We start from the raw sequence: 26,999 nt of genomic DNA on the forward strand, positions 1-26,999 counted from the left end.
TGCCATTTGAGTTATCAACCTCATAAATAATTTTCCAAACAATGCATATTTAATAGTCTGATTAATAATGAATGCTAGATCCCAGTGATTAAAGTCTGAAGGCCTATAATGATTTGTTGTTGTTGTTGTTGTGTGTTTCTGTCTGTTACTTTATGGTTGTCAATCCAGTTTATATTGCATATTTGCCGAAAAGTATGCTTTAATATAGGCATTAAACAAGATGGATATGCTTTTATGTTCTTGAAATTGTTTTAAAAATATAGGCTTCTAAATAAAACCTATTTTGGTAACACATTACAATAAAGTTTAATTAGTTAACTACATTAGTTAACATTTATTAATCTTTTATTAACATTTATTAACATTTATTAATCTTTGCTTGTATCAATTTTAACATTTACTAATACATTATTAAAATCAAAGTTGTATTTGTTTATTAGTTAAAGGTACTATGTCATTTTTAGATTAAAAAAAAAAAAAAAATAGAACAATGTTATATATTTTGTTGACCTGTATACTTTTCCAACAATATTTAAATCCAGAGAAATCAGCTATTTTAACCAGTGTTATGGACCGTGTCCTTGCGTCGCCTGTCAATGATATCCGCGCTACCCTTGATTCCCGTAGAAACCATGGAAACAGCAAGGCGCTTTAATATAGTATTATTTTATCAGACAGCCGAGCAACTGTTTGGAATGGGATATACACTAAATTGGCAAAAGTATTGGGACACCCCTCCAAATCACTAAATTCAGGTGTTCCAATCACTTCCATAGCCACAGGTGTATAAAATCAAGCACCTAGACATGCAGACGCTTCTACAAACATTTGTGAAAGAATGGGTCGCTCTCAGGAGCTCAGTGAATTCAAGCGTGGTTCCGTGATAGGCTGCCACCTGTCCAATAAGTCCAATTGTGAAATTTCCTCACTACTAAATATTCCACGGTCAACTGTTAGTGGTATTATAACAAAGTGGAAGCAATTGGGAAAAACAGTAACTCAGCCCTGAAGTAGTAGGTCATATAAAATCAAAGAGCGGGGTCAGCGCATGCTGAGGCGCACCGTGCGCAGATGTCGTCAACTTTCTGCAGAGTCCATAGCTACAGACCTCTAAACTTTGCATGGCCTTCAGATTAGCTCAAAAACAGTACATAGAGAGCTTCATGGAATGGGTTTCCATGGCCGAGCAGCTGCATCCAAGCCTTACTTCACCAAGTGCAATGCAAAGTGTTGGATGCAGTTGTGTAAAGCACGCCACCACTGGACTCTAGAGTAGTGGAGACGTATCCTCCGGAGTGACGAATCGCGCTTCTCTGTCTGGCAATCTGATGGACGAGTCTGGGTTTGGCGGAGTGCATTGTGCCAAGTGTAAAGTTTGGTGGAGGAGTTGGTGTGGGGTTGTTTTTCAGGGGTTGGGCTTGGCCCCTTAGTTTAAGTGAAAGGAACTGCTTCAGAATATCAAGACATTTTAGACAATTTCATGCTCCCAACTTTGTGGGAACAGTTTGGGGATGGCCCCTTCCAGTCCCAACATGACTGCACACCAGTGCACAAAGCAAGGCCCATAAAGACATGGATGAGTGAGTTGGCAAAGAGTCCTGACCCTTAACCCGATAAAACACCTTTGGGATGAATTAGAGCGGAGACCTCGAGCCAGGCCTTCTCGTCCAACATCAGTGCCTGACCTCACAAATGTGCTTCTAGAAGAATGTAGGGCTGGGCGATAAAACTATAATGATATGTATCGCAATAGACACGTAATCGATATCAATAAAAAATGCGTTCGATAATAAAAAGTTTGATCTTTTTTTGTCTTCGTCGGAAGAAACCAGAGGTTGCGGAGCAAGTTTGGTTACATGAACAAAGGCACTCACGCTCTGGTAACTAGGGGTGCTCCGATTGATCGGCAACCGATCTCGATCGGTCGATAATCGCTTTGGGATGATTGATCGGCGGTCTCCAAAAAGGCAGATCTCATGAACCGATCGCATGCTGACGACACATAAACCCGCACCTGCCGTGAGAGCTAGGGCATGATATGCAGCGACACCGTCTCATTCTCTTTCCAGCGCGGGTAAAATAATTATAATGCTGAAGGTGAGGTACAATTCATATTTCTATATTAAATAACTTACGCAGTCATTTGAAAACTTTCTGTGAGACGCAAGTTAAACAGCGCGAGTGAATCACCGCGTGCGCGCGCTCTCTCTCTCCCTTTCAAAATGCTCAAATGGCTTCACATCAGCGCATGTGCACTAAAATTGAGCTGCACAGTTGACACAGGATTTGCCACTTCAGGATTTGCACAATCGAGGCAGTGTCGCATCGTCACTAAAGTTTACCATTTGCATTTATTTTTAAGTCTTGCCAGTGTTCAAACCGCTCAGCACTCTCGCGCTCTCCAGACCGTGAGTATGTAAACCCCGTCGTGACTCGCGAGTGAACGTTTGTGCAACTGCATGTAACCTATCCGTTTTCGCTCTTAAAGTGACAGCTGTCGAATAAACTGCTGCTGTCTCTGAGTTTCTCTTTGTCTTGTGTTGTTTGATTAGCCTTTATGACACTCACTGCTCTTGAATGACTAACTTTTGCAACCTTAAGTGTAAGGATTAATCTAATTTAATTTATTCAAGGATGACCAATATTAATTTACATTTGATTTCTTATTAAATGTCTTTAGTATTTCTTACCTCAATACTAATGTTAGACCTACCTGAAAAATTGTTTTTAAAAACAAAAATGCACTGCATGATCAAATATTTAGGTGAGATAATTATATACATTTATTATATGCATTTATTTGGGAAAGATGGCCTACAGTAGCCTTAAGTTATCTCATTTCCTATAAAATAAACACTTGGTGGTTCTCCTTAATTTAGAGTTAGTTTCATTTCTACAAATGGTGCAAACTCGGCAAGATTATAGATAAAAGATTCCCATTCCCCTGCCATTCTGTGATCGGCAGTGATCGGCAATCGGCAGATCATGATCTTGGTGATCGGTAATCGGTGATCGGCCCCAAAAATGCTGATCGGAGCATCTCTACTGGTAACCTAGCAACGTAGGCAGTGACACGCTAACAGCCAATCATGTAACAGTATCAAGTTTGAATTGCGCCATATCGTTGTCTCGTGTTGGATTCTTCAGTAACAGAACCGGCGTGGAGTGATAAGTGGAAAATGAGTGCCGCAGTGAGCGAGGAAATTTTTGATAAAACAGGAAAACAAGGCAGCCCGCAAGTATGGCAGAACAAACTTGTTTTACCACCTTAAGACTTGTTATACTTTCGTCTGGCTCTGCAGCGTGAGCCTCCGGTGACTGCGGACGTGCCTCGACCATTTGGGGACGTGTTTGTACTTGACGCGCTTGCCTTTGTACTATTCTTTGAAACGACATTAGAGAGGTACTCTGCATGAGTTCCTTATGACAAAGCATCTTAACGGTACAAAGAAATAACAGAGGCACTGCACCTTAATGTTAAGAGATTGTTAAGTGTTCATTGTGATTTTAGACTTATGTTTACATTTTAATTATCTCAGTGTTTTCCATTGTTGTGTTGACATTTCTGCCTTTATAACTGAGGGGATTATAATCAGAGGAAGGTTAGGTTCAAAATAAAAATGTTTAAAGTGTAATATATTTTTCTCCTGGTCAGTATTTTAAATAGGTCATAAAAATATCAATAATTACCGATATTTAACACTTACTATATCATGATACAGTTTTCAGTCATATCGTCCAGCCCTAGAAGAATGGTAAAAAATTATCTTAAACTCCTAAACTTTGAAGCTGTTTAAGATGCAAAGGGTGGGCCAACTCCATATTAATCCCTACGGATTAAGAATGGGATATTAAAGTTTGTCCCAAAACTTTTGGCAATATAGTATACATTTATCAGCAGAAAACGAATCATTGTTATACATGTTTTCTTAATTCATTGCAAGTTTTTATTTATTTTATTTGCACTGCACTGTCAGATATGTTTAAATTTCTTTTAAATTGTTTACCTGAAACAACTGGAAAAAAACTGTCAGTGCAGTAAGACATTACACATGTATTAAATATATGCTAATTATCTCATACAGTGTTGCTTCTCAAGTAAATATATCTTGATTTAAAAGTTTTATAGATATTTTAAGCAGACAAATAGGCTATGACAAAAATACTTAAGACGGGGATTTTTTTCATTCATGAGTGTTTCATTCAGTTAGTAAAGCATTATCAACTGTTTGAAAATTTTCCTCTGCTATAGTGTGCTAGTGACAATATCATATTTAGACAGATCAATACATGCATTCTTTATTGATGCCCATATATTTACATTCACTTGGCAGACATTCTGAAGTGATTTACGGTGACTTCAATGTTTACATTTATCATTACAGTATGTGCATTTTTGGCAAATTTGATTTATTCTAAAACAATTTTTAAATATGTTTTGCAGAATTTTCCTCTAAAATCAGCACAGAAAAGTTCTCTTCTTTTGTTTGGGCCTACATGAACTCCATGGGATCCCTAATGGGAATGGTTTGGGCTCTTTTATCATGTGATATGTATTCATAGTTACATAACGCTAGTTTAACAGGTGTGAATGTCACCCTTTATTTGTTCCAATAAATAGTCATCAATCCCACCTTGTTGCTCTTCCTGTTTGTATTGGCCAGAGAATTTGGGGTTGTGGTGATTTTATTATAATCGTTTAGTAAGTATTAGACTTTCAGAGGCACGTTCTGGTATAACCTTACACTGTGAGGTTTATGATAAAGCAGTAGGCAAATTAGGCAAATACACGTGGGAAGAGCAAGACTCTTGTCTCAGGAACACAATGCAACTGAAACCAGTAAGGGCCCTATTTATCATAAAACGGATTTCATAGGATTTTAACAAAATTAAATTGCATGCACTGCAAAAAATATGTTTTGCATTTACATTTAGAGAACATTGTCATGTAATGTTCCCTTCAATTTATTCCTTAAATGTTCTTTTAATTGGTCTTAAAAAGGTCTTAAAGTTACCTTCATAAAAGCTGCAGAAACCTTGTGTTGGCAACTAACTGAAATAAAATTAATTGAAGTACTGAAATAAAAAGCTAAATAGAAATGTAAAATAAAAATTACACTACAACTGGAAATATACAAATAAAGGTTAATTAAAAACATAAATGTATAAAAATGTATAAAATACTATAATAGTATCTAAATAATACTAAAATAACACTTTTAAATGTCAATAGCGATGCAGAAGCACAAATGTCCTCCATCTTATCCTCTAAAGAATATCAGCTTTTGGAGATGCACTGTGAACACGTTGTGTAAATATGTCTGAATGTGATTGCATTACACCACAAAATATCTAACCACATGGCGTCTTCAAACAAATGAAGCCTCAACTTTACTCAGAACTAACGGAGCATTTACTAACCATGAACCTGTGGCACTAACATTTGACAACCAGAAAGTTTCCAAATACATTGTCTTCATTCTGGACTGTGTACTGTGTTTTATCATTTAAAAAAGAACAGTGCTTGTGCTTTCTTTCTGTAAACTAAATGCAACTTGCTTTGATATTTTGATATTGAATATAATACAAAAAATGTGTTCTCTCTCCCCCAGTGTGCGGTTTCGTGGTCCACAAACGCTGCCATGAATTTGTTACTTTTTCCTGCCCAGGGGCCGACAAGGGCCCTGCATCAGATGTAAGTGAAGCCATACTAGACAACAAGCAACTCCCTCACCCACCCCCTTTTTATCCACCAGCTTCTCTTGCACCATCTTTTCTGATAGTGAAATACACTTCCTTTTCAGTTGAAAGAAACTACTTCCGGTGACTAAGCAGTACACACACACACACACACACACACACGCACACGCACTTATTTATGTATACATACTGCTTGGTGAGCAGTTTAAATATTTATTCAGTGGTAACTGATTACGTACTGTTTAATGAAGCCTTACACTAATCATGTTCCTCATGTCTTTACTTGCACTATAGCCTATAATCACGTGCACACAGGCAGACACATCAGTTTTCTCTTCTCTAATCTCTATTTATAACCGTGCTTCCTCCCTATATGTGTAAAACCAGGCTCACATATGCGCACTTCCTGTGTTGTGCTTTGTTTCTGCATTGCAGGCAATTATATTTGTTTTCCTTTTAATGAAACTGTACATGAAAAGTGATGTTTGTTGCATCTCCATTGTGTGATGCTGCTGTGTAGAAAAGCTTTGATTCTTGACCATGTAAACAAAGAAAAAGCAGCAATCAAAATTCTGCTTCTTCATATAGCTTTATTTTTTATAGTAACATTTGCAGCATATTATTTCTTGCGTTTCTATGTTGACGCCCCCTAGCTGTAGGAATTTAGCATATTGTTTCATACGCTCAAAAAAATGACTTGTTGAATTTACTCAAAAAAGCAGCGTCAAGTGGTTCCACGCAACTATGTTGAGTCATTTTTACAAATAACAATTTAGTTATATGAACAAAAGAAAGTCAAGTAAAGTTGACAATTTCTTTAAGTAAATACAAACCATTTGAATTTGTCTCTGTTACATAATATTTATATGTGCTGTTTACTTAATAATGTTATGTTAAATTTATAAAAGTTTATTATGTTTGGTGAACACATTTATCGTTTTAATTTACCTTATTCAATTAACTACTTGCTCTATAAGTGTAAGTGGAAAACTATTAATTAACAACTAGCATATTTCTAGACACAAAATGCAAATATAACTTAATTGACGGCAGGAAGTCCATCCAATAATTGTGTGTATATGAGTGCCCACAGCCTAAACACAGGCACCACTCTTCTGAATAATGGTAACCACAAAATTACAGAAACTCCTCTAAAGGTCCAACATAACTGAACATTAAACACTAACATAAACTAACAACATCTTTTCCTTTACTGAAAAACATAAAATAACACTTTAATCCTTAAATGTACTCTCCTAATGCAGTCCCTTGCAAAGCATGCTGGGAACTACAGATCCACTGCCCAGTTTGTTCGTTTCACTCAGCTCAGTTGACTGAACAAACACTTAAGTAAAGCTGACAATACTCATTTTTAGTAGAAACAACTCAGTAAATTTAAGTTAATTTAGTTACATGAGTTTAAGAAATGTGAACAAGGATGATTTGAGTGCAACTAACAATAGTGAAAATTCTTTTTTTTTGAGTGTATGGTCCCTCAATATCCACTAAATTGATTCGATTCCTCCTTGTATATCTCGCTGCAATTGAGCCTTTGCTAAACCTGAAATTAAAAATAATGACTATTTCGACATACTTAAAAAAACAATATATATACACTTCCTTTTCAGTTGAAAGAAACTACTTCCGGTGACTAAGCAGTACACACACACACACACACACACACACACACACACACACACACACACACACACACACACACACACACACACACATTCACTTATTCATGTATACACACTGCTTGGTGAGGAGTTTAAATATTATATAAATATATGTATATGTGTGTGTATGTGTGTGTATATATATATATATATATATATATATATATATATATATATACACACACATACACACACATATACATATATTTATACATATATTTATATATATATATATATATATATATATATATATATATATATATATATATATATTAGTGCCTCGCAAAAGTATTCATACCCTTTCATCTTTTCCACATTTTATGTTGCTGCCTTATGTTAAACTACTTAAAATTACTATTTTTAACATCAATATGCACAATATACACTCTATACACCATAATGAAAAATCGAAACAGATTTGTGACAACTTTGCAAATGTATTAACTCCCCGCCATTGACGAAATTTTCGGGCTTTCTGTTTTTTTTTTATGCGGTAGGGTGCGCTATAACACATCTTCTTAAAGAGTAAACAAGCAATAGCATATGCATATGTTGAAATGTCAACCCTGGACAAGCTATAGGACAGTGCAAGCATTAGAGGTGTTGGTGGACTCAATCTACTCCATCTGTGTTTTGATCATCGTTCTGAGTTCGATCTGGATGTAGTCTTCTCAGCTTTTTGCTCAGAATGTTGCATTTTTATTAAACTTACAACCATTCAAGTGTTGATTAAAAAAAGAATGCGTGAAGCTAGAATAAAATGTGTTTGTTTGGGGGGTTTTTTAAGCAGAGGATCTTTCTTTTAATATATTGCATATTCAGATATTAATACAACAAAATATTCAGGGGCCCTGAAAGTTTTGTGAAAATGATCAAAAGCGGTGGCTGGCAACTTCTTTTTTTTTAAACGCTGGAGGGGAAAATAGTTACAAATAAAAAATAAAAAAAAATTATATTGCATAAGTATTTGTACCCTTTTCTGGGACACTCCTGAGCTCAGGAGCATTCCAATTTCACTTGTACTGTAGATGTTACTACACTTTGAGTGTCATTAACCTGTGCAAATTCAATTGAATGGGTATGATGTGGAAAGGCACACACCTCTCAATAAAAGGTCTAACCGCTGAAAATGCATATCAAGCCAAGCCATGAGGTCAAAAGAACTGCCTTGTAGAGCTCAGAGACAGGACTATGTCAAGACCGATCTGGGGAAGACTACAAAAAAATTCTGCTGCATTGAAGGTCTACAGAAGCTTGTAGCCTCCATAATCCTTAATGGAAGAACTTTGGAACAACCAGGACTATTCCTAGAGCTGGCCTCCTGGCCAAAGTGAGCAATCAATGGTCCTTGGTTAGAGTGGTGACCCAGAAGCAGATGGTCACTTGTTGAGCTCCGCAACACTCCACTTATCTGGGCTTTATGGCAGAGTGGCCAGACTCAAGCCTCTCCTCAGTGAAGACGCATGAAAACCCACTTGGGATTTGCTATAAAAAAAGCACCTAAACGACTCGCTCAGACTGAAAAACAAGATTCTCTGGTCTGATGAACATCAGTTTGTGTGGAGGAAACCAGGTGCTGCCAACAGTAAAGTGTGGTGGTGGTAGCAGCATCATGCTGTGGGGGTGTTTCTCAGTGGCAGGGACTGGGGACTCTTCGAGATAAAGGGAAAGCTAGAGTTATCCTTAATGAAAACCTAGTCCATTGCATTCAGAACCTCAGACTGGGCAAAAGGTTCACCTTCCAATGACCCTAAGCACACAGCTAAGACAATGCAAGAGTGGCATATGAGCAACTCTGTGAATGTCCGGGAGTGGCCCAGCCAGAGCCTGAACCCAATCGAACATCTCTGGAGAAACCTGAAAATGTCTGTCCACCAAAGGTCCCCATCCAAACTGACAGAGCTTGAGAAGAATGGCAGAAAATCGGCAAATGCAGAAGTGCAAATCTTGTCGCTTCATACCCAAAAAGAATTGATGTACAGTATTAAGTATTGAGTTAAGGGTACAAATACTTATGCAATGCACTCATTTTGGGTTTTCCCTTTTAATACATTTGCAAAGTTGTTGTTTTTTTCCATTAAATTTAACAAAAAGGTAATTTAAACTAGTTTAACATAAGGCACTGTTCGAAGGGGTACGAAGGCACTGTGCGTATATACACCGATCAGGCAAAACATTATGACTACTGACAGGTGAAGTGAATAACACTGATTATCTCTTCATCACGGCACCTGTTAGTGGGGGGATATATTTTGGGGGATATGAGGCTGCATTGCCAGTCAGGGTGCCCATGCTGACCCCTGTCCACTGACAAAAGCGCAAACAGTGGGCACGTGAGCATCAGAACTGGACCACGGACCAATGGAAGAAGGTGGCCTGGTCTGATGAATCATGTTTTCTTTTACATCACGTGGATGGCCGTGTGCGTCGCTTACCTGGGGAACACATGTTACCAGGATGCACTATGGGAAGAAGACCAGCCGGCAGAGGCGGTGTGATGTTTTGGGCAATGTTCTGCTGGGAAACCTTGGGTCCTGCCATCCATGTGGATGTTACTTTGACACGTTACTTGGCCTCCAGATTCCCCAGATATCAATCCAATCGAGCATCTGTGGGATGTGCTGAACAAACAAGTCCGATCCATGGAGGCCCCACCTCGCAACTTACAGGACTTAAAGGATCTGTTGCTAACATCTTGGTGCCAGATACAACAGCACACCTTCAGGGGTCTAGTGGAGTCCATGCCTCGACGGGTCAGGGCTGTTTTGGCAGCAAAAGCAAAAACATTATATTAGGATAAAATGTCACAATGTTATGCCTGATCGGTGTGTGTGTGTATATATGTATACATGTATTATATATATTATATATTATATATATATATATATATATATATATATATATATATATATATATTTTATTAAAAAAAAAATTTATTATTTTTTTTTTATTATACAATTTAAAATAATGTTTTTCTATCTTAATATACTTTAACATATAATTTATTTCTGTGATGCAAAGCTGCATTTTCATCAGTTTTCACCATTACTCTAATCTTCAGTGTCACATTATCCTTAAGAAATAATTAATACACTGATTTATTATCAATGCTTTTATAACATGGGATGCTTTTTTCATTCTTTGGTGAATAAAAAGTTAAAAAAGAACAATGCGTAAAGGTTTATATTGTTAGAAAAGATGTTCTGAATCATGAGCAAATTATCACAGGTTCCAAAAAAAAACTTCCAAAAGGTTTCCAACATTGATAATAAGTCAGCATAATGATTTCTGAAGGATAATTTGACACTGAAGACTGGAGGAACGGCTGATGAAAATTCAGCTTGCATCACAGAAATTTATTTTAAAGTATATTAAAATAGAAAACGATTATTTTAACTTTTATTTGCTTCTGAGTTATTGTTGTAACCTAAGGTTTAGTAATATTACTTTCCTGTTGAGGTAGTTTCTTCAGAGCCCGACGGCATCACCCACGACGTCACACGGCACCTCCGATAAATATTTATATTATTTCATGAAACTTTTATCGATTTTCTTACCGTTTTTTCCAGCAGAAAGCTAACGAGCTAGCCATCACGGGGGTGTCTTTGTAGCCTTTACAGAAGGTTTTCTATCCAGCCTGGAACATGTGCATCTTTTTGGAGTTGTTCAGCTATAAATCAAAACGCTTACATCCAAGATTTATCCACTTGATGTCCATAATTTATAAATTTTCCGTCATTTTTTGCCGCTAGCTTGATGCTAGCTGACATTTTTGATGAGGGTTTGACCAATGACAGGCTGATCCGTCATCCATGTTGGTGTGCGTCATTACGCATGAACCACAGCTCTGTTATTGTGGAGAGAGAGAGACGCACGGCTAGTGTTGAGGATAGAGAGAGAGAGAGAGACGCGCTGCAGTTTTGAGTAGTTTTGTGGAGAAAGTTTGAGGAGAAGTTCCTGATAGGAACTGTTTTGAGGCTTAGCACCAGTAAATATCCAAAATCCAAAGAGGCCAAAAACGCCTGGACTTTTTTTGGAAAAATGTAAATAGTTTTGGTTCTGTATAAGTTCTCATGTTTATTCCTGAGTTCCAGGACTCCAAAGACTTGAACAAACTGTTTTCCAGAGGAAATATGCTTAGCTTTTATTTATTTGTGTGTGTTTTCAATAAATATTTGAGTGATTCAATTTCCGTTTTATGTTTTCATTTGTCTTTATGGTCCCATAACTTATTTTACATTCATGTGACATCAATGCAACACAAATATACTGACAGTGCAACTTGTCTTGAAAAAAAAAGAGGTGTGTCAATTGTCTGTGCACAACAGGGTTGATGTTTTACAAGCTTTTTTAGTAAATAAAACCAGGCGGAAAATTAATTGTAAAAATACCCTTAGGTCTTAAAGGCTTAAGAAATCGTTGTGTTTTTGTGTCACAGGATCCTCGCAGTAAGCACAAATTCAAGGTACACACATACTCCAGCCCCACATTCTGTGACCACTGTGGATCTCTACTGTACGGGCTCCTACACCAGGGGATGAAATGTGACAGTGAGTTTAAACCTGCACGCACACACACAAACACTGAACCAACAGTGTGTCACTGCACAATGAATCCCTCCATACAGTGACCTCTGCTGGTTATGATGATACATTACATGATAAACTGTTTGATCTATTCTGTTGGAAGAGATAAACTGTTATTTGGAAAGGATGCATTGGAATGCATATGTAATTTTGATTTTGAATCTTTCAAATATGTATATTTATTTGTGTGTGTGGTACACATGTAAATACAGCTGTTTATCTAGTGTTCTATATATGTTTTTGCTAGTGTGGGTGTGATCACAGTGTGAATGTGGGTGTTTTGTGTGTGTGTGTGTAAGTCTTGGTGTCTGCGGTGTTTGTGTGGGCATTTCTTAGTAAGTAGTGAGTGAGAACCAAACGCTACATGTGTAATGCTGTCAATCTAATTATATGTGGTTCTCTGCAGCTTGTATGATGAATATTCATAAACGATGCGTGGAAAATGTTCCCAGCCTGTGTGGAACAGACCACACCGAGAGGAGAGGACGGCTGCATATCACTGCTAGTATCACAAATTATGTTCTCTCCGTGACCAGTGAGTTCACACACACATTTCTTTTTAAATATTATAATGTTCTTAAATAAAGCTAATTTAGCAATTCACAGCACCCACCACAAAAACCCAGAACACTGTAGCAACTATCTGAAATACCCTAGTAACCACAAAGCACACAAAGTAACCCTCAGAATACATTAACAATGGCAATCACATAGCAATGTCCTGACCACAAAATCAGCCACATAGCAATGTCTTGGTTTGCTGGTCTTAGCTGGTCTCTTGGCCTGGTCAGGCTGGTCGTTCAAATGTTTGGGATCAGTAAGACATTTTTTTGGAAAGAATTTAATACTTGATCAGCAAGGATGCATTAAATGGGCCAAAAGTGACATTAAAGACAACGTTACAAAATATTTCTTTTTCAAATAAATGCTGTTCTAGTGAACTTGATATTCATCATATCATAACAATAAAATGTTAAAGGTTTCCACAAAAATATTAGTTGTTTTCAACAATGATGATAATATTAAATGTTTCTTGATCATCAAATCCTCTTGTTAAAAACAAAAATATTGCTCGTTCCGGACGAAAAGAGAAGTTTTCTTATTTGAATGTCGATGCAAAGTCCTAGGTTAACTACACCTGTATTATAGTGGCAGGAAAAATGGGTTCTTACTCTTCAAAGAAGTCAGTCAAAAATCTGTAAAGTTTAATCAAATACAAAAATGTACAAACATTTTGTTGTATCCTATGATATTACACTTGTCAAACCTTTGTATTGTGTTACCATAAACGTTTAAACACATGTTTTATCCATAAATGACAGAAAAGACGGTAAGAAAACAGTTTATCCCTTTCTTCCTATGCCCGAACCTCTTACCTTAAACCTTCCGCAACGACAACCATTAAAGAAACCAAACAGAAATTATACATAAGAAAACATAGGAAATAATACTGAGATAATATAAAACACAGGAAATATCAAAACTGCCTCTCAAATAAAGTTACAAAATAATACTTTTAGTTATTACTTGCACAATCAACAATAATAATATACAAATTATTGCCATATTAAATTGGCTCTTACATGCATATTAGAATGATTTCTGAAAAATCATGTGACACTGAAGACTAGACTGAAGTAATGGCTTTGCCATTACATTTTAAAATACATTAAAATAAGGTATAAGTTAAATTGAATTTATTTATTTATTGTTGTATTTTGATCAAATAAATGCAGATATGGTGAGCATAAGAGACTTCTTTCAAAAACATTAAAAATCAGTTTTTTAGAGGAAAACCCACTTTTCAACTGGTCAGGCTAATCTAGCTGAACTCAATTTTAAAACCAGTTTAAATCACCTTGACCAACAAAAATAACACGTTTGGTTATCTGACAAAACGTTTTAAATCCCCAGACACTACAATGTAGTTTTTTTAGGTTGCACTACCGGTGTGCGGATATTTGGTCCTAGCATGGATAGATAAAGATTTTATTGTTTTCAAGTTAACCCTTTACAACAAAGTCCCATTAGCTAATGTAGTAACTAACAATGAGCAATACATTTGTTTCAGTATTTATTCATCTTTGTTAACATTAGTTCATAAAAATACAACTCTTGATTTGTTAGTTCATGTCAACTCAGTTCCATTTAAATAATATACAACTTTTGATTTTCATGTATTAGTAAATGTTAAAATGAACATGAGCTAAGATTAATAAATGCTTTAGAAGTATTTTTCATTGTTAGTTCATATTAACTAATGTAATTAACAAACGTTAACAAATGGAACCTCTTTGTATCGTGTTACCGGTTTAGATGAGAGATACAGCAAAAAAAAAAGCACTGGATTTTTATGTAATTTGTGCTTTTGTTTAATTGGTCAGTTGCTTTTCCAAACAAATGCTCTGATAATAATTTACTCATCATTATAGACTTGAGCACACGGACTGGAGTTACTGAGGAAGGGCCTTGTTCAGAAACTAGAAAACACACAGCTGTGCTGGATTTGAATATGGAATGTTATAAACAAATATGGTCTGTGCTGTTGTGGCTCATATGATATGATATATTAGCATGGCAGAAAGCAAACTACTTTACTAGCTTAAACTTTCAGCCAAGCATGCAAATCAGTAGAAATGATGCAATAATGGTCAAATTTGTATGTTTTTAGCTTAGGTGTTTAGATTTTAGTTAAAAAGAAAAAATGGGAATATTGTTTTCATGAGAAATACTGCAACTACTCAATAAAATAAAATAAAACGCAGCAACAAAGTGTTCTAAATGAGTCTGTGTTTTTCTCAGCTCTTTTAGCCTTGGGCAGAAACCGCATCCTCTGGAAACATGTGATCAATCCGCCAACGATCGCCCCACATCCCATTCACACCAGTTCACCCATCCATCAGCTCTCTAGAGCTACATTTAGAGGGCTGTGTATATAGATAGCTGAAGTTTCATTCTTCATGAAGGGGGCATGAAGAATCTTTTTCACACATGAATTGGCACCTCTGAGTCCAGACCTTAAATTAATTGAAAGTCTTTGGGATGTGCTAGAGTAGGCTTTACACAGTACTGGACTCTTGCATTGTCATTATAAGATCCTGACAAAAAATGTGCACCTAATAACATCACAGCATTAATTTCCATCAAGAGGTGCATTCATTGGTTTTCACATTGTGTATTTTTTTTTAATTTATAGTCAAGGAGGCTCGTAACTTGGTGCCAATGGATCCAAACGGACTGTCAGATCCATACGTGAAGCTTAAATTAATTCCAGACCCAAAGAGTGAGAGCAAGCAGAAGACCAAAACCATCAAGTGCTCCCTCAATCCTACCTGGGATGAACACTTCAGCTTGTGAGTGAAAAATCAACCAATCTGCAATCAAGTGCGTGCATTTGTGTCGATGTGGATGTTTTACATGTGTGTAATGTCTGTCTCCATCTTCATGCTACCATAGTAACCTCAAAGATACAGATAAAGACAGGCGTTTGTCAGTGGAGGTGTGGGATTGGGATCTGACCAGCAGAAATGACTTCATGGGATCCATGTCTTTTGGCATCTCCGAGCTGCAGAAACAAGGCGTCGATGGATGGTAAGCACTACCATGATGAGATGCATCAGTCCTCAGTGCTCGAAGTTTGAGACAATCGTCTTGATCTGTTTGGATTGTAGGTTTAAGTGTCTGGGCCAAGAGGAAGGGGAATATTTCAATGTTCCAGTTCCGCCAGATGGAGAGGATGGCAATGAAGAACTGAGGCAGAAATTTGAGGTGGAATCCACCTTCCCATTTTGTAAAAACTTTTTTTTTTTTCTCTCTAGCTTTCCTCCCTTTCTGACAACATTCTGATTTCTTTTTTTTTGTATCTAGAGAGCCAAGATTGGCCCTGGCACTAAGAATATAGATGGCTCTTCAAAGAATGACATCTCCAAATATGATGCCAATGGCAACCAAGACCGCATGAAGCTCACAGACTTCAACTTCATCATGGTGCTGGGCAAAGGCAGCTTTGGCAAGGTAGCACACACTGTTTTATATATTATTTTATACTTTTTTAAAGAAATTAATACTTTTATTTAGCTAGGACACATAAAATTGATTAAAAGTGAGCATAAGAGACTTTTAAAAAACATTTAAAAAAAAACAGTTACACTTTATTTTAATGTGTCCTTAACAGTGTAATTATATATTTAAGTAAATTAATTAACATGTACTTACTATAGTGTTAGGATTAGGAATAGGGTTAGTTGCATGTAATTATGCATAATTTACTGTTATTACTACAGTGAATGTTACACATTTAAGAAGAACACTGTAAAATAAAGTGTTACCAAAAAAACCGTACAAACCCCAAGCCTTTGAATGGTAGCGTATGTTTAGTATTTATAAAAGTATTTTAAAATCTGTTCTTTTTTAAGTCTGGTCGAATAGTCATGATTTTTTTTTTTACATAACATTGAATCCCATACATATCGGTAAATATTTTAAGACCGCAAATGTATTTATATCTTAATTAAATCAACTATTAAGTCAATTATACATAATTACTCAATATTTACACATTTATTTTACATTTAAACTAACTATCTATTAATAATTTGATTATTTTAATCACTATGTCAATATCACAGTATTCATGTTCTGTCTTCCTCCAGGTGATGCTTGCCGAGCGTAAAGGCTCAGATGAGCTGTACGCAGTGAAGATCTTGAAGAAGGATGTGGTCATTCAGGATGATGATGTTGAATGCACTATGGTGGAGAAGAGAGTTCTCGCTCTCTCTGGGAAACCACCCTTCCTCACCCACCTCCACTCGTGCTTTCAGACCATGGTACACATCACACACACAAAACAGATTCACATACACATGACAAACACTTTATTTATGTATTCGTTTATTTGACAGGAACAATGCAGAAAATACATTGCTACAATTTCAAGCAGCAGATGCTCCACATATAAGCTTCTAGCCAAAGGCTAATTTGCAGCCCCAGTCCCTGGTATAATCTTATATATTATAATCTTATAATCTTATACTCAGTTGTGTTGTTGTTGTTTGTAGGACCGGCTTTACTTCGTGATGGAGTATATCAATGGTGGAGATTTGATGTATCAGATACAACAAGTGGGAAAATTTAAGGAACCTCATGCTGTGTATGTATTTACTCCCAAACACACAAAACACTTATTCATTTAATTATTTATTGAAGAAAGTAGTATTTTTTTATTATTATTTTAAGATGGCTTTATATTTAAGATTTTAATGGCTGCTGAAAATTCAGCTTTCCATGCCATTTTTTTGAATTGCAATAATGTTTCACAGTATTACTGTTTTTACTGTATTTTTGATCAAATAAATGCAGCCATAGTGAGCAGAAGAGACTTGTCAAAAGCATAAAAAATCATACCAACCCTAACAGTTTAGTGTGTATTTTAAAATTAAGAAAAATATATATAGTAAAATACTTTACAATATTTTAAGTCATTTTAAAATATAACTGTTGTTGCCATTCTATAAAAGTAATCATCATAGTCCTTTATTTGTGGTATGTCTGATTTTGAATATAAATGTTAATGCCAACCAACAAAACTACTGTTATTTAGATTTATTCATACATTGGATGATCAATAATTTAACGGTCTTTAATTCTAGTTTTTGTCTACCATCAGGTTCTATGCTGCAGAAATTGCCATCGGCCTGTTCTTTCTTCATTCTAAGGGCATTGTTTACAGGTGACGTTTGTTTGTTTGTGAGTGTACTCTGAATGCACACGGGTTTGTCATGGTGAAAAAGCAATAAGGTACGAGAGGCTGTTCTGTATCGTGAATAAGTCACAGCTGAATTAAGGGCATTATTAGGCATGACACGATGCTATGACGGCTTCACCCAGCGGTTCTCTTCATCACTGCACAACACCCTTGGCAACCACTCTTAGGTCAGTTCTATGTTCATAATAAAAAATCTGTTGAATGAACTGCAATATCTACCTTTTAACAGTAATGGGGTTTTCCTGTGTCCTGACAGTGACAGCGCTCATTTGTCAGTTGTCTTGTTCCCGTGTTTACATACCGTACACAACAAGTTTAAGTCCTTTCAATATAAAACTCTTCGCTATTGAGTGACTCACTCATAAAGACAGACTTGGCCGCCATCTAATGGCATAATAATGTAACTTCTGTTGCTGTTATATAGATCAGTGGTTGCTGTTCACTGTCAGGAACAGCTTCGCGTTGTGCCTAACAACGGCCCTCAGCTGCTATAAATACACTGTAAACCATGGCTTCTTGGGGCTTATTGCTTTAATCTAAATGCAGGTACACTCTCTCTCTCTCTCTCTCTCTCTCTCTCTCTCTCTCTCTCTCTCTCTCTCTCTCTCTCACGATACTCCTCTACATAATATAGTATGCTTCAATTAACAATACAAATGAGAAAAAACACGTTGCTAAGAGTGGTTACTAAGGGTGTTGTGTATATACACACAACCGTTGGGTGGGGTGGTTATTGACCAATCAGAATCAAGGACCTGAACTAACCGTTTTAAAATGCATTTTTTTTTTGTCAATATAACACTATGGTGTAAATTGTCCCCTCCAGTTAATTTGTTATATTTTTGAAACTAATTTATGAATAGTAACTCCATAATGGAATCAAATTTCTCATATTTCATGATGCATTGCATTGATAGTAAAGAATCGTCATCAAATTGTTGTGAGAGTAAATATTTACTAATATGCTTGTGTGTGTGTTTGTGTGTGTGTACTGTTCTTTGTGCCCTGGGTTTGTGTAGAGATCTGAAGCTGGATAATGTGATGTTGGACGCTGAAGGCCACATTAAGATCGCAGATTTTGGCATGTGCAAAGAGAACATGTTTGATGGGGCCACAACCAAAACCTTCTGTGGCACTCCAGACTACATTGCCCCAGAGGTGTGTATAAATGTATGAGTGTATTATGTAAATTAGAGCGAGTGTACACAAGGCATATAAATGCTCTTCTGTGTTACAGATCATTGCATATCAACCGTATGGGAAGTCTGTTGATTGGTGGGCTTATGGAGTTCTCCTGTATGAAATGCTGGCGGGACAGGTAAACTAATGCTATGTTCATTCTGGGTCTAAATTCAAATTGGATTAGCCATTTACAAAAGTACTTATGTAATTGTGATAGATACAGTAGTGATAATGTTTTTCCACCTCTTTAGCCTCCTTTTGATGGTGAGGATGAAGACGAGCTATTCCAGTCCATCATGGAGCATCATGTATCTTACCCGAAATCCATGTCAAAAGAAGCAGTGGCCATATGCAAGGGGGTAGGCGACACACTAGCACATGCTTTATACATTTTTGTCTATGCTTGCACTCACTAACAGTCATTCTTATGTGTTTGTAGCTGATGACCAAGCACCCAGGGAAGCGTCTGGGTTGTGGACCGGAGGGAGAACGAGACATTAAGGAACACGCTTTCTTCCGCTACATGGACTGGGAAAAGCTGCAAAATAAAGAAGTTCAACCCCCCTTCAAACCCAAAGCAGTAAGTAATTGTGTATGTGCGTGTGCATGTCTTTTGTTACACTTTATTTCGATAGTCCACTTCAGACATTCTACTGACTCAGGCCCGGTTCCAGAATCAAATCACTGAGGCCCTGATCACACAGAACGCGTTTTTGCAGCGAGAGGCGCCTCTTTTGAAAAGATTTCTGTTGGCAGAGAGCGTTATGCACGCTGCTTATGCGCCCCGGGCGCCTCGCGTTTTAGAAGGAGCACTCTGGGCGCATGAAGTTGAAAAAAAATCAACTCGGAGCGGAAAAGCACCCGACGTCATCGTGTTTTTTTTTCTATTGTCCAATCGCATGAATGGAGAGGCGGGCTTTCTCACAAAGTTTTGTTATAAAAATGTCAACAATAAATAACTTGCTTACATCGCGTCTTGACTTTGTTTGATAATGAGAGCTTGCATTAACTAAGCACTGAATAAAAACTCTGCCCTTTTTTAGCGGTGAGATTCTGACAAACGCCTCTAATCACGTTCAAGAGATCAACTGTGATTGGCTACATTACTCACCTCTGCAAAAACACGCTGTAAATAGATGCATTTGACACTCTCCAGAGCTCGGACACAAATTTGAAAATCTGCCAAATCGGTTTCGCCAATATTATTACAGTATCAACTGAGGGTGCTTTTGCTTGCGTTTGAGGGTTCTTCGCACCAGGCCTAATTATCTTTGCAGGTACATTTACTTATTTTACTAACCCTAGCCCTAACCTAAAAGTCTACTAATACACTAATTACAGGCCCCTGTTTACACCTGGTTTTACAGTTCGCCCACAAATGAAAATTATCCCATAATTTGCTCACCCTCAAGTCATCTTAGGTGTATATGACATTCTTCTTTCAGACGAATACAGTCGGAGTAATATTAAAAAATGTCTTGGCTCTTCCAAGCTTTATAATGGCAGTGAATGGCAGCCCAAAATTTGAAGCTCAAAAAAGTGCACCCCTCCATTATAAAAGTAATCCACACAGCTCCGGGGGGTTAATAAAGGCATTATGAAGCGAATCGGTGGGTTTGTGTAAGAAAATATCTATATTTAAAACTTTGATACACAAACTTTGATGCTTTTTTATCTTAAAATTTTGGGCTGCCATTATAATGATTGGAAGAGCCAGGACATTTTTTTATATAATTTTTTATATAAAGAAGAATGTCATATACACCTAGGATGGCTTGAGGGTGAGCAAATGATCTACTATTTTACTATTTTTGGAAGAACTATCCCTTTAAGATGTGTTTTGGTCAATAAATACAGGTGTAAAACGTTTTGAGTTTTGACCACTTTCAACCACTTCAAGAGGTAGTCAAAAAAACGCATTCGACCGGATTGCTAAACCTTCGTGGTCAAATGCATACTTTCACACTTGCCTAAAAAAAATCAGAATAGAAGTGGTTGAAAGTGGACAAAAGAGATTGATTAAAACACCAGGTGTAAACGGGTTTGTGTCTCCCTCGTCTACTTGTGATCCGATCTCCCAAAACGCATCTTAATACCTGTAAACAGGGACATGGTTAGTAGAATGTCTAAATTCTATCTAAAAAATCGAAAAAAGTGTAACTGTGTTTTTATCGAAAGGGTGCATTGCAGCAATAAAAGTACATTGGCATCCTTTTTACACTTCTCTTTGTCCTAGTAAACATGCACTCCTAGTGCAGTGGTAGAGCATATCTCTGTTATTTAAGTGCCTAATTTTCAGAGAAGATTTTGTGCATGTGGCCAAGATGCTGTGGTTCCAACCTGCTCAGTGCAGGAAGTAAACAGTCACAGTTCATGCTTCGCTGTTAAACCGCAAAAAGATTGTGAACACAAATATGTGAAGGTTTGCTTTCAGATTCAGACTCACGAATGCTGTAGAAAACAATTATGGAGCATTTAAAGAATTTAAGCATTTTTACAGTGTTGTTTGGTGTGGTCTGACTCAGGATGTGGATATACAGTACCAAAACATATTTGGACACTTAAACCACACGAAAATGTATGAATGGCATTAATTTTAAAGAAGTATAGCACACTTATAAAGTTATTAATGATAGTTTCAAGGCCAACCAGTTGCTTTGGCTGTATAATGTGCAAGCGATTAATGGTAATTCATACATACACACATACTACTGTTCGGTGAGATTTTGTAATGTTTATGAAAGAAATGTCTTATGTTCACCAAGGCAGTATTGATTTAATCAAAAGAGTGTGAATAATTACTATTTAAAATAATTGTTTTCTATTTAAATATATTTTAAAATGTCACTTTATTCCTGTGATGGCAAAGCTTAATTGTCAGCATCATTCAGTGTCGCATGATCCTTCAGAAATCATTCTAATATGCTGATTTGCTGCTCAATAATTTTTTCTTTTTATTGTTATCAATGTTGAAAACTGTTGTGCGGCTTAATATTTTTGTGGAAATGGTGATACAATTTTTTCAGGATTCTTTGATAAATAGAGAGTTCAAATGAATCGTATTTATTTGAAATAGAAGTCTTTTGTAACATTCACTTTTGATCAATGTATGCATCCTTGTTGTATAACGGTATTCATTTTATTTATGCACGGTAAATTAAAAGTAAATCTTACTGACCCTAACCTTTGAACAGTGTTTATATGCAATTTTATATTCATAGCCGTTTCAACAATGTTTAGTTCTAATACATAAAGTGACAATAATGCTAAAGTAATTGCCAATGTTTTATTTTTTTTAGCTTTCAAATGGCAACTAGACATTTTAAAATCAAAAGATTTTTAATGCATCTCTCCCACTTTTCAGATCATTCCTGTTCTTATTTGTTACATTTAATAGAAATTTCATTATAAGTATTTTAACATGTTTAATTGTATTTTTAGATGACCATATAACAGGCAGGGGAATGTTAGATTGTCATTTTATTCAAAGTCTAAGCGTATATGTCTAATAATGCATTTGGCTGTGGCCTAATTGGCCAATTTAGTAAGCACCCCCCGAATATTTAATTAAATTGATTACATCCATTCACAGGTAAGTGATTTGGATACAGATCCCTTATTATTTTCTCACTATCCCTCTTCACTGTCTCACTTCTTTTAAATACTTGGAATTGTCTAATTCCACAGATGTCATTTTTCTGAATGCTGCACCTTCATCAGCTGAAAATAAATGTGTCTTTAACATGGGCTAACTTACATTCTGTAACCGTAAAATAAATAGCAGCTTCAGAAATATGTTTCCAACACACAAAATGATGTGCAAGAAATGTTTTGCAGGAAGGTGATTGCAATCCTTTGACTGCCAATATGTTCATTCATATATTTTAGCTATGCAAAACAGATGTGTGCTCATCATTTTCTGACATTACGCATTAGGGTGGTCCACAAAAATGAAAGTTGTAATTTCAACCATGGTACCCTCTCAGTTTGTTACTTAGCCCTATTGGAATTATGCTGCAAAATATTGGTTTAATTGACTAACATTTAGAGGTTGCTCAGTGCTCAGTGCATTTCCGTTGTTTACCTCCAGTTCCCGTAAGGTAAATAAGAAAGTTAAACACATCAGATAAGTAGTCAGATAAGTTGAAAACAACACATTAAAGTAATTAAAGGGTTACTTCAGTGATTTTGCATTAAGCTTTGTATCAGGAGAAACCCGGTAGTATATTCGAATTATCATACTTTCACCCCCTCATGTCCCCCTGAGACGAGAGAATTATGCATTTTATTTCTGGAAAAAATCCTCTGATGATGCAAATATCGTCATTCTGCGTCATTGGAAGATTTTTTGGCCTGAGGCTAGAGACTACAGCCAGTAGAAGGCGCTATTTCCGCATGTTTTCAACCCGCCCACAGGGGAGGGATCTCACTCACAGAATGTAAATGCGTACGGCCGCCCGCTCAGCTCGGGCATTCATAATGGAGCGGTACAGAGCAAAGCGAATGTTTCAACTTTTCTATGAATTCCTATGAAAGTTAAGCTTCCATAGGCATGATCTGATAACGCGCCAGACTGGACACACGTTGTGAATGACTGCCGCGCTTACCTCAGCTCTGCTCAGCTCTTCACTCTTGTGATAACCAGTGGCCATGGCTTTGGGAGTGGCCTCGTAGGGCAGCGAAGCAAGTGCATTCTGGGAGTTGTTGACTTTCATCTACATGAGACAAAAATACATTTTCTGTCTTTTCTCAGTCTAGAAGGCACCAAATTCTAAAACAATTTCACATTTCTACTACATAAATAACATCTTCCCAACACTGAAGTACACCTTTAACTGCTGGAGAATGAAAATGGAGCAAGTAGAAATTTTTTAATTAAATTCAAAAAGTTACATTCCTAGGCTACAACTGACTCCCATAGGTTACAGCATTAGTTAAGAGATTTGTTTTGCTTGAGAAAATTTGTCATGTATTGTACCTGATATATCCAAAATAATATATCCGATATTGAATCAAATCGAATTGCAAGCTTGTGAATCGAAATCGAATCGAATTGTGAAATTTGTGTCAATACCCAGCCCTACTAACCAGTCACATCACAATTAAAATATTACATCAATACTGAACAATAATTTGTAAACCTTTTATGAGGTTGATTAATAACTTTATAATGTGCAATAAAATGTCTGACAGGAAGTGAAGTGAATGTGTAAACAAGATAATTAGTAAATAAGTAAAATAAATAGAATAATCCAACACATTATACCTGAGTCCTGGATTCTTGATATTGCACGACCAACAGAAATCGTACATGTGAACCATAATTCATCTTGAGCAACCTCTGAACTCCATTCAAATTCAATAAAACTTGGCAGGAGTCATTGTTATAGGAAGGGTAAAAGAACTAAAGGGTACCATGCAAAGTTTTAATCATTTAAATGTTTTACATTACATTGTGGACCACCCTATTATGCATTCCCTCAATTAAAACTGAAGTACTGTTATTATTATCACACTTTTGGATTAATTATTTCCCATTTTTTCCACATTTGAGGCCTCCATTTGTCATCAGTTCCTCATTTGGTTGCTCATGCCGTATCATCATTTTCCCATCCCATATCTCTCTTCTCTCGTCTTCTCCACAGTGCGGTCGAGACGCAGAGAACTTTGATCGTTTTTTCACCCGCCATCCTCCCATCCTGACCCCTCCTGACCAAGAAGTGATTCAAAACCTGGACCAAGAAGAATTTCAGGGCTTCTCATACATTAATCCAACTTTTGCATCTGTGAAATCCAAGTAGCCAGTTTTAGCCAAGCACAATGTAGGGACCAATGAGATTACAGATCTTGAAATTACGTAGTTTGAATGAGCCAATGAGAGAGTTCAACCAGATTGGAGGAGGAATAGAGGTAATTTCAATCTATATTGCTTATTATTTCTTGTTTGATGCAAAGGATCAAGAGAGAGATTGACTAACTTTGTAAATGAACTAAAGTGTGTGGCGGCTCCGTGAGATTTTGACTATTTGATGCTTGTATATCATGGACTTTAGTGTTACAGGTCTCAAAAAACTCAAAAATCCAGTGTCCAGGTCCCATTTCACCCCAAAATCAAAATATTTGGGAGCATAACGATTTTTTTTATTTTGCATTGACATTATTTTCATGACAATTTAATGAGAATGGAACAAATAACATGCTTTATTGTGAAAAAAAAAAAAAATGGTTTTAAAAACAGGCATTATTCTTGCAGAGTCCCGCACTTGAAATACAGGGTCCACAATTTACAAAAACGAGAGAATAAAATCTTAATTCGTGGCCACGATATATATATTTTTATGTCCCGGGGCGCCATATATTCCAAATGTTTCTTCTTTTTTTCAGTTTGGGGTGAAATGTGACCTGGACATGTCCTTATGAGATTTATTCGTTGCCTCTGATGTAACATATCTTTAGAATTTTAAATATAGCTGCCAAATCTATCCGTCTCCCCATAACATACACAACCCATGAGCCTCAGATGAACCATTTACCACTTATTGATCTGGATGTTTACTGGGTCAGCCCATTTTAGTGCTTTTTCAGTTGGGTGTCGTACGTGTGTTTGTGTGAAACCGTGCCAAGTCAGAGATAAAAGTTTAGGAACTGGTCATGCAACGTGTAGTTTTCCAACCAGTGCTGCTTGGATACTCATAACCACATCCTTAAACCAACTGGAAACGATAGTGATGTAACTACAACAACTTAATTCCAGACATGATGATGTTGTAACTACTTATGAGAACATATCTTTCTATGTCATTTATTCTGCCAAATCTGTGATGTATGACATTTTATGACTTGTTACCTGTGCCTGGCAGTGTTTGGATCAAATTACTGTGAAACTGTGGACAGACTGTTTCTATAGAGGAAAATATATGAATATGTATTTGGAATATATTAATGATCTCTGTATGTCTGTATATTTTCCTCCTCTGCATGATATTCTTGCACACACAAACAGTGCCAAAACAAAGTATCTGGATAATGATATTTTAGTTATGAAAGTTAAAATATAGTCTATGATATGTACCATGATTTTTAGATGACAGCATTACATTTTCATAGCTAAATTTAAAGAGATTTTTGTAAGATTTCTGAATGTTTTTGAGTGTAAGATTTTTTTTTTCTATTCTCACCAAGGGTGCATTTATTTGATCTAAAATACTTTTTAAAAAAATACAATAATATTTGATTAAACTTCTATTTTAATATATTTTAAAATGTAATTTATCCCTGTGATGTTAAAGCTGAATTTTCAGTGTCACATGATCCTTCAGAATTCGAATTCGAACTTGAACTTATGCTGATGTGGTGCTCAAGAAACATTTTCTTTTTGTGGAAGACTGATAATTTTTTTTTTTTTCAGGATTCTTTGATCCTAACAGAACATTTAAGAGGACAACATTTATTTGAAATCTAATTGTATCTTTATTGACACTTTTGATCAATTTAATGCATCCTTGCTGAATAAAAGTGTTAATTTCTTTCTTTCAAAAAAATCTTTTGAATGATAGTTTAATATCCATTTTAAGTATAAAGAAAACAAATGCATGCGATACCAGATACTTTCGCTGGATTTTCCAGCAGGGAAATGATGATTACAGATTATGAAACATCAAATGTGATAAATGTTCATAATGTGAATAGTTAATAAATAATTCCCCACAATGCAAGTACACTTTCACTAATTGACTAGTCTTAAAAAATATGCTATCAACTCTTCTGAACTCGCACACCTGCAAAATAACCATCAGCGAATAGCGGATCCATGTGAGAACAAAAGGAGTGTTTTGTATAAATTGTGCATTTGGTCACATGATGGCGCAGTTATTGAGTAGGTACAGGGACCAGACTCTCGAGAAGTGCTTCTCTCCAAGGGCCCTTATTCTTGAGCTGGTTTGGGCCTCTAGCAGAAGGTAGGACCTTGTTGATTGTCCTGTCTTGACTGAAGGCATTTGGTGTCTCTGTCCCTGGTTTATGTGTTTAGCCGAACTTTCTTGAGCTGTTTGTCTCCAGTTGGTGGCTGGACTTGATGTCCAAACGTTC

At 36.4% G+C, this 26,999-nt stretch overlaps 1 protein-coding gene across 1 annotated transcript in view; it reads left to right on the forward strand.

Annotated features, from left to right (window-relative positions):
• prkcba (protein kinase C, beta a) overlaps positions 1 to 26,625 on the forward strand; it is a 39,173-nt gene extending 12,548 nt beyond the window's left edge. The window contains exons 3-17 of the mRNA XM_079811414.1: positions 5,613 to 5,695; positions 11,818 to 11,929; positions 12,372 to 12,500; positions 15,162 to 15,318; positions 15,422 to 15,556; positions 15,637 to 15,733; positions 15,833 to 15,979; positions 16,618 to 16,791; positions 17,023 to 17,114; positions 17,631 to 17,693; positions 18,749 to 18,887; positions 18,967 to 19,047; positions 19,163 to 19,270; positions 19,351 to 19,491; positions 24,557 to 26,625. Coding sequence (XP_079667540.1) covers positions 5,613 to 5,695; positions 11,818 to 11,929; positions 12,372 to 12,500; positions 15,162 to 15,318; positions 15,422 to 15,556; positions 15,637 to 15,733; positions 15,833 to 15,979; positions 16,618 to 16,791; positions 17,023 to 17,114; positions 17,631 to 17,693; positions 18,749 to 18,887; positions 18,967 to 19,047; positions 19,163 to 19,270; positions 19,351 to 19,491; positions 24,557 to 24,712 — 1,814 coding nt within the window. The 3' untranslated portion in view covers positions 24,713 to 26,625. The remainder of the gene's footprint in view (positions 1 to 5,612; positions 5,696 to 11,817; positions 11,930 to 12,371; positions 12,501 to 15,161; positions 15,319 to 15,421; positions 15,557 to 15,636; positions 15,734 to 15,832; positions 15,980 to 16,617; positions 16,792 to 17,022; positions 17,115 to 17,630; positions 17,694 to 18,748; positions 18,888 to 18,966; positions 19,048 to 19,162; positions 19,271 to 19,350; positions 19,492 to 24,556) is intronic.
• Positions 26,626 to 26,999: the final 374 nt, after the last annotated feature.

The sequence above is a fragment of the Gobio gobio genome, assembly GCF_949357685.1.
Source record: "Gobio gobio genome assembly, chromosome: 3".
In the NCBI taxonomy this organism is placed as follows: domain Eukaryota; kingdom Metazoa; phylum Chordata; class Actinopteri; order Cypriniformes; family Gobionidae; genus Gobio; species Gobio gobio.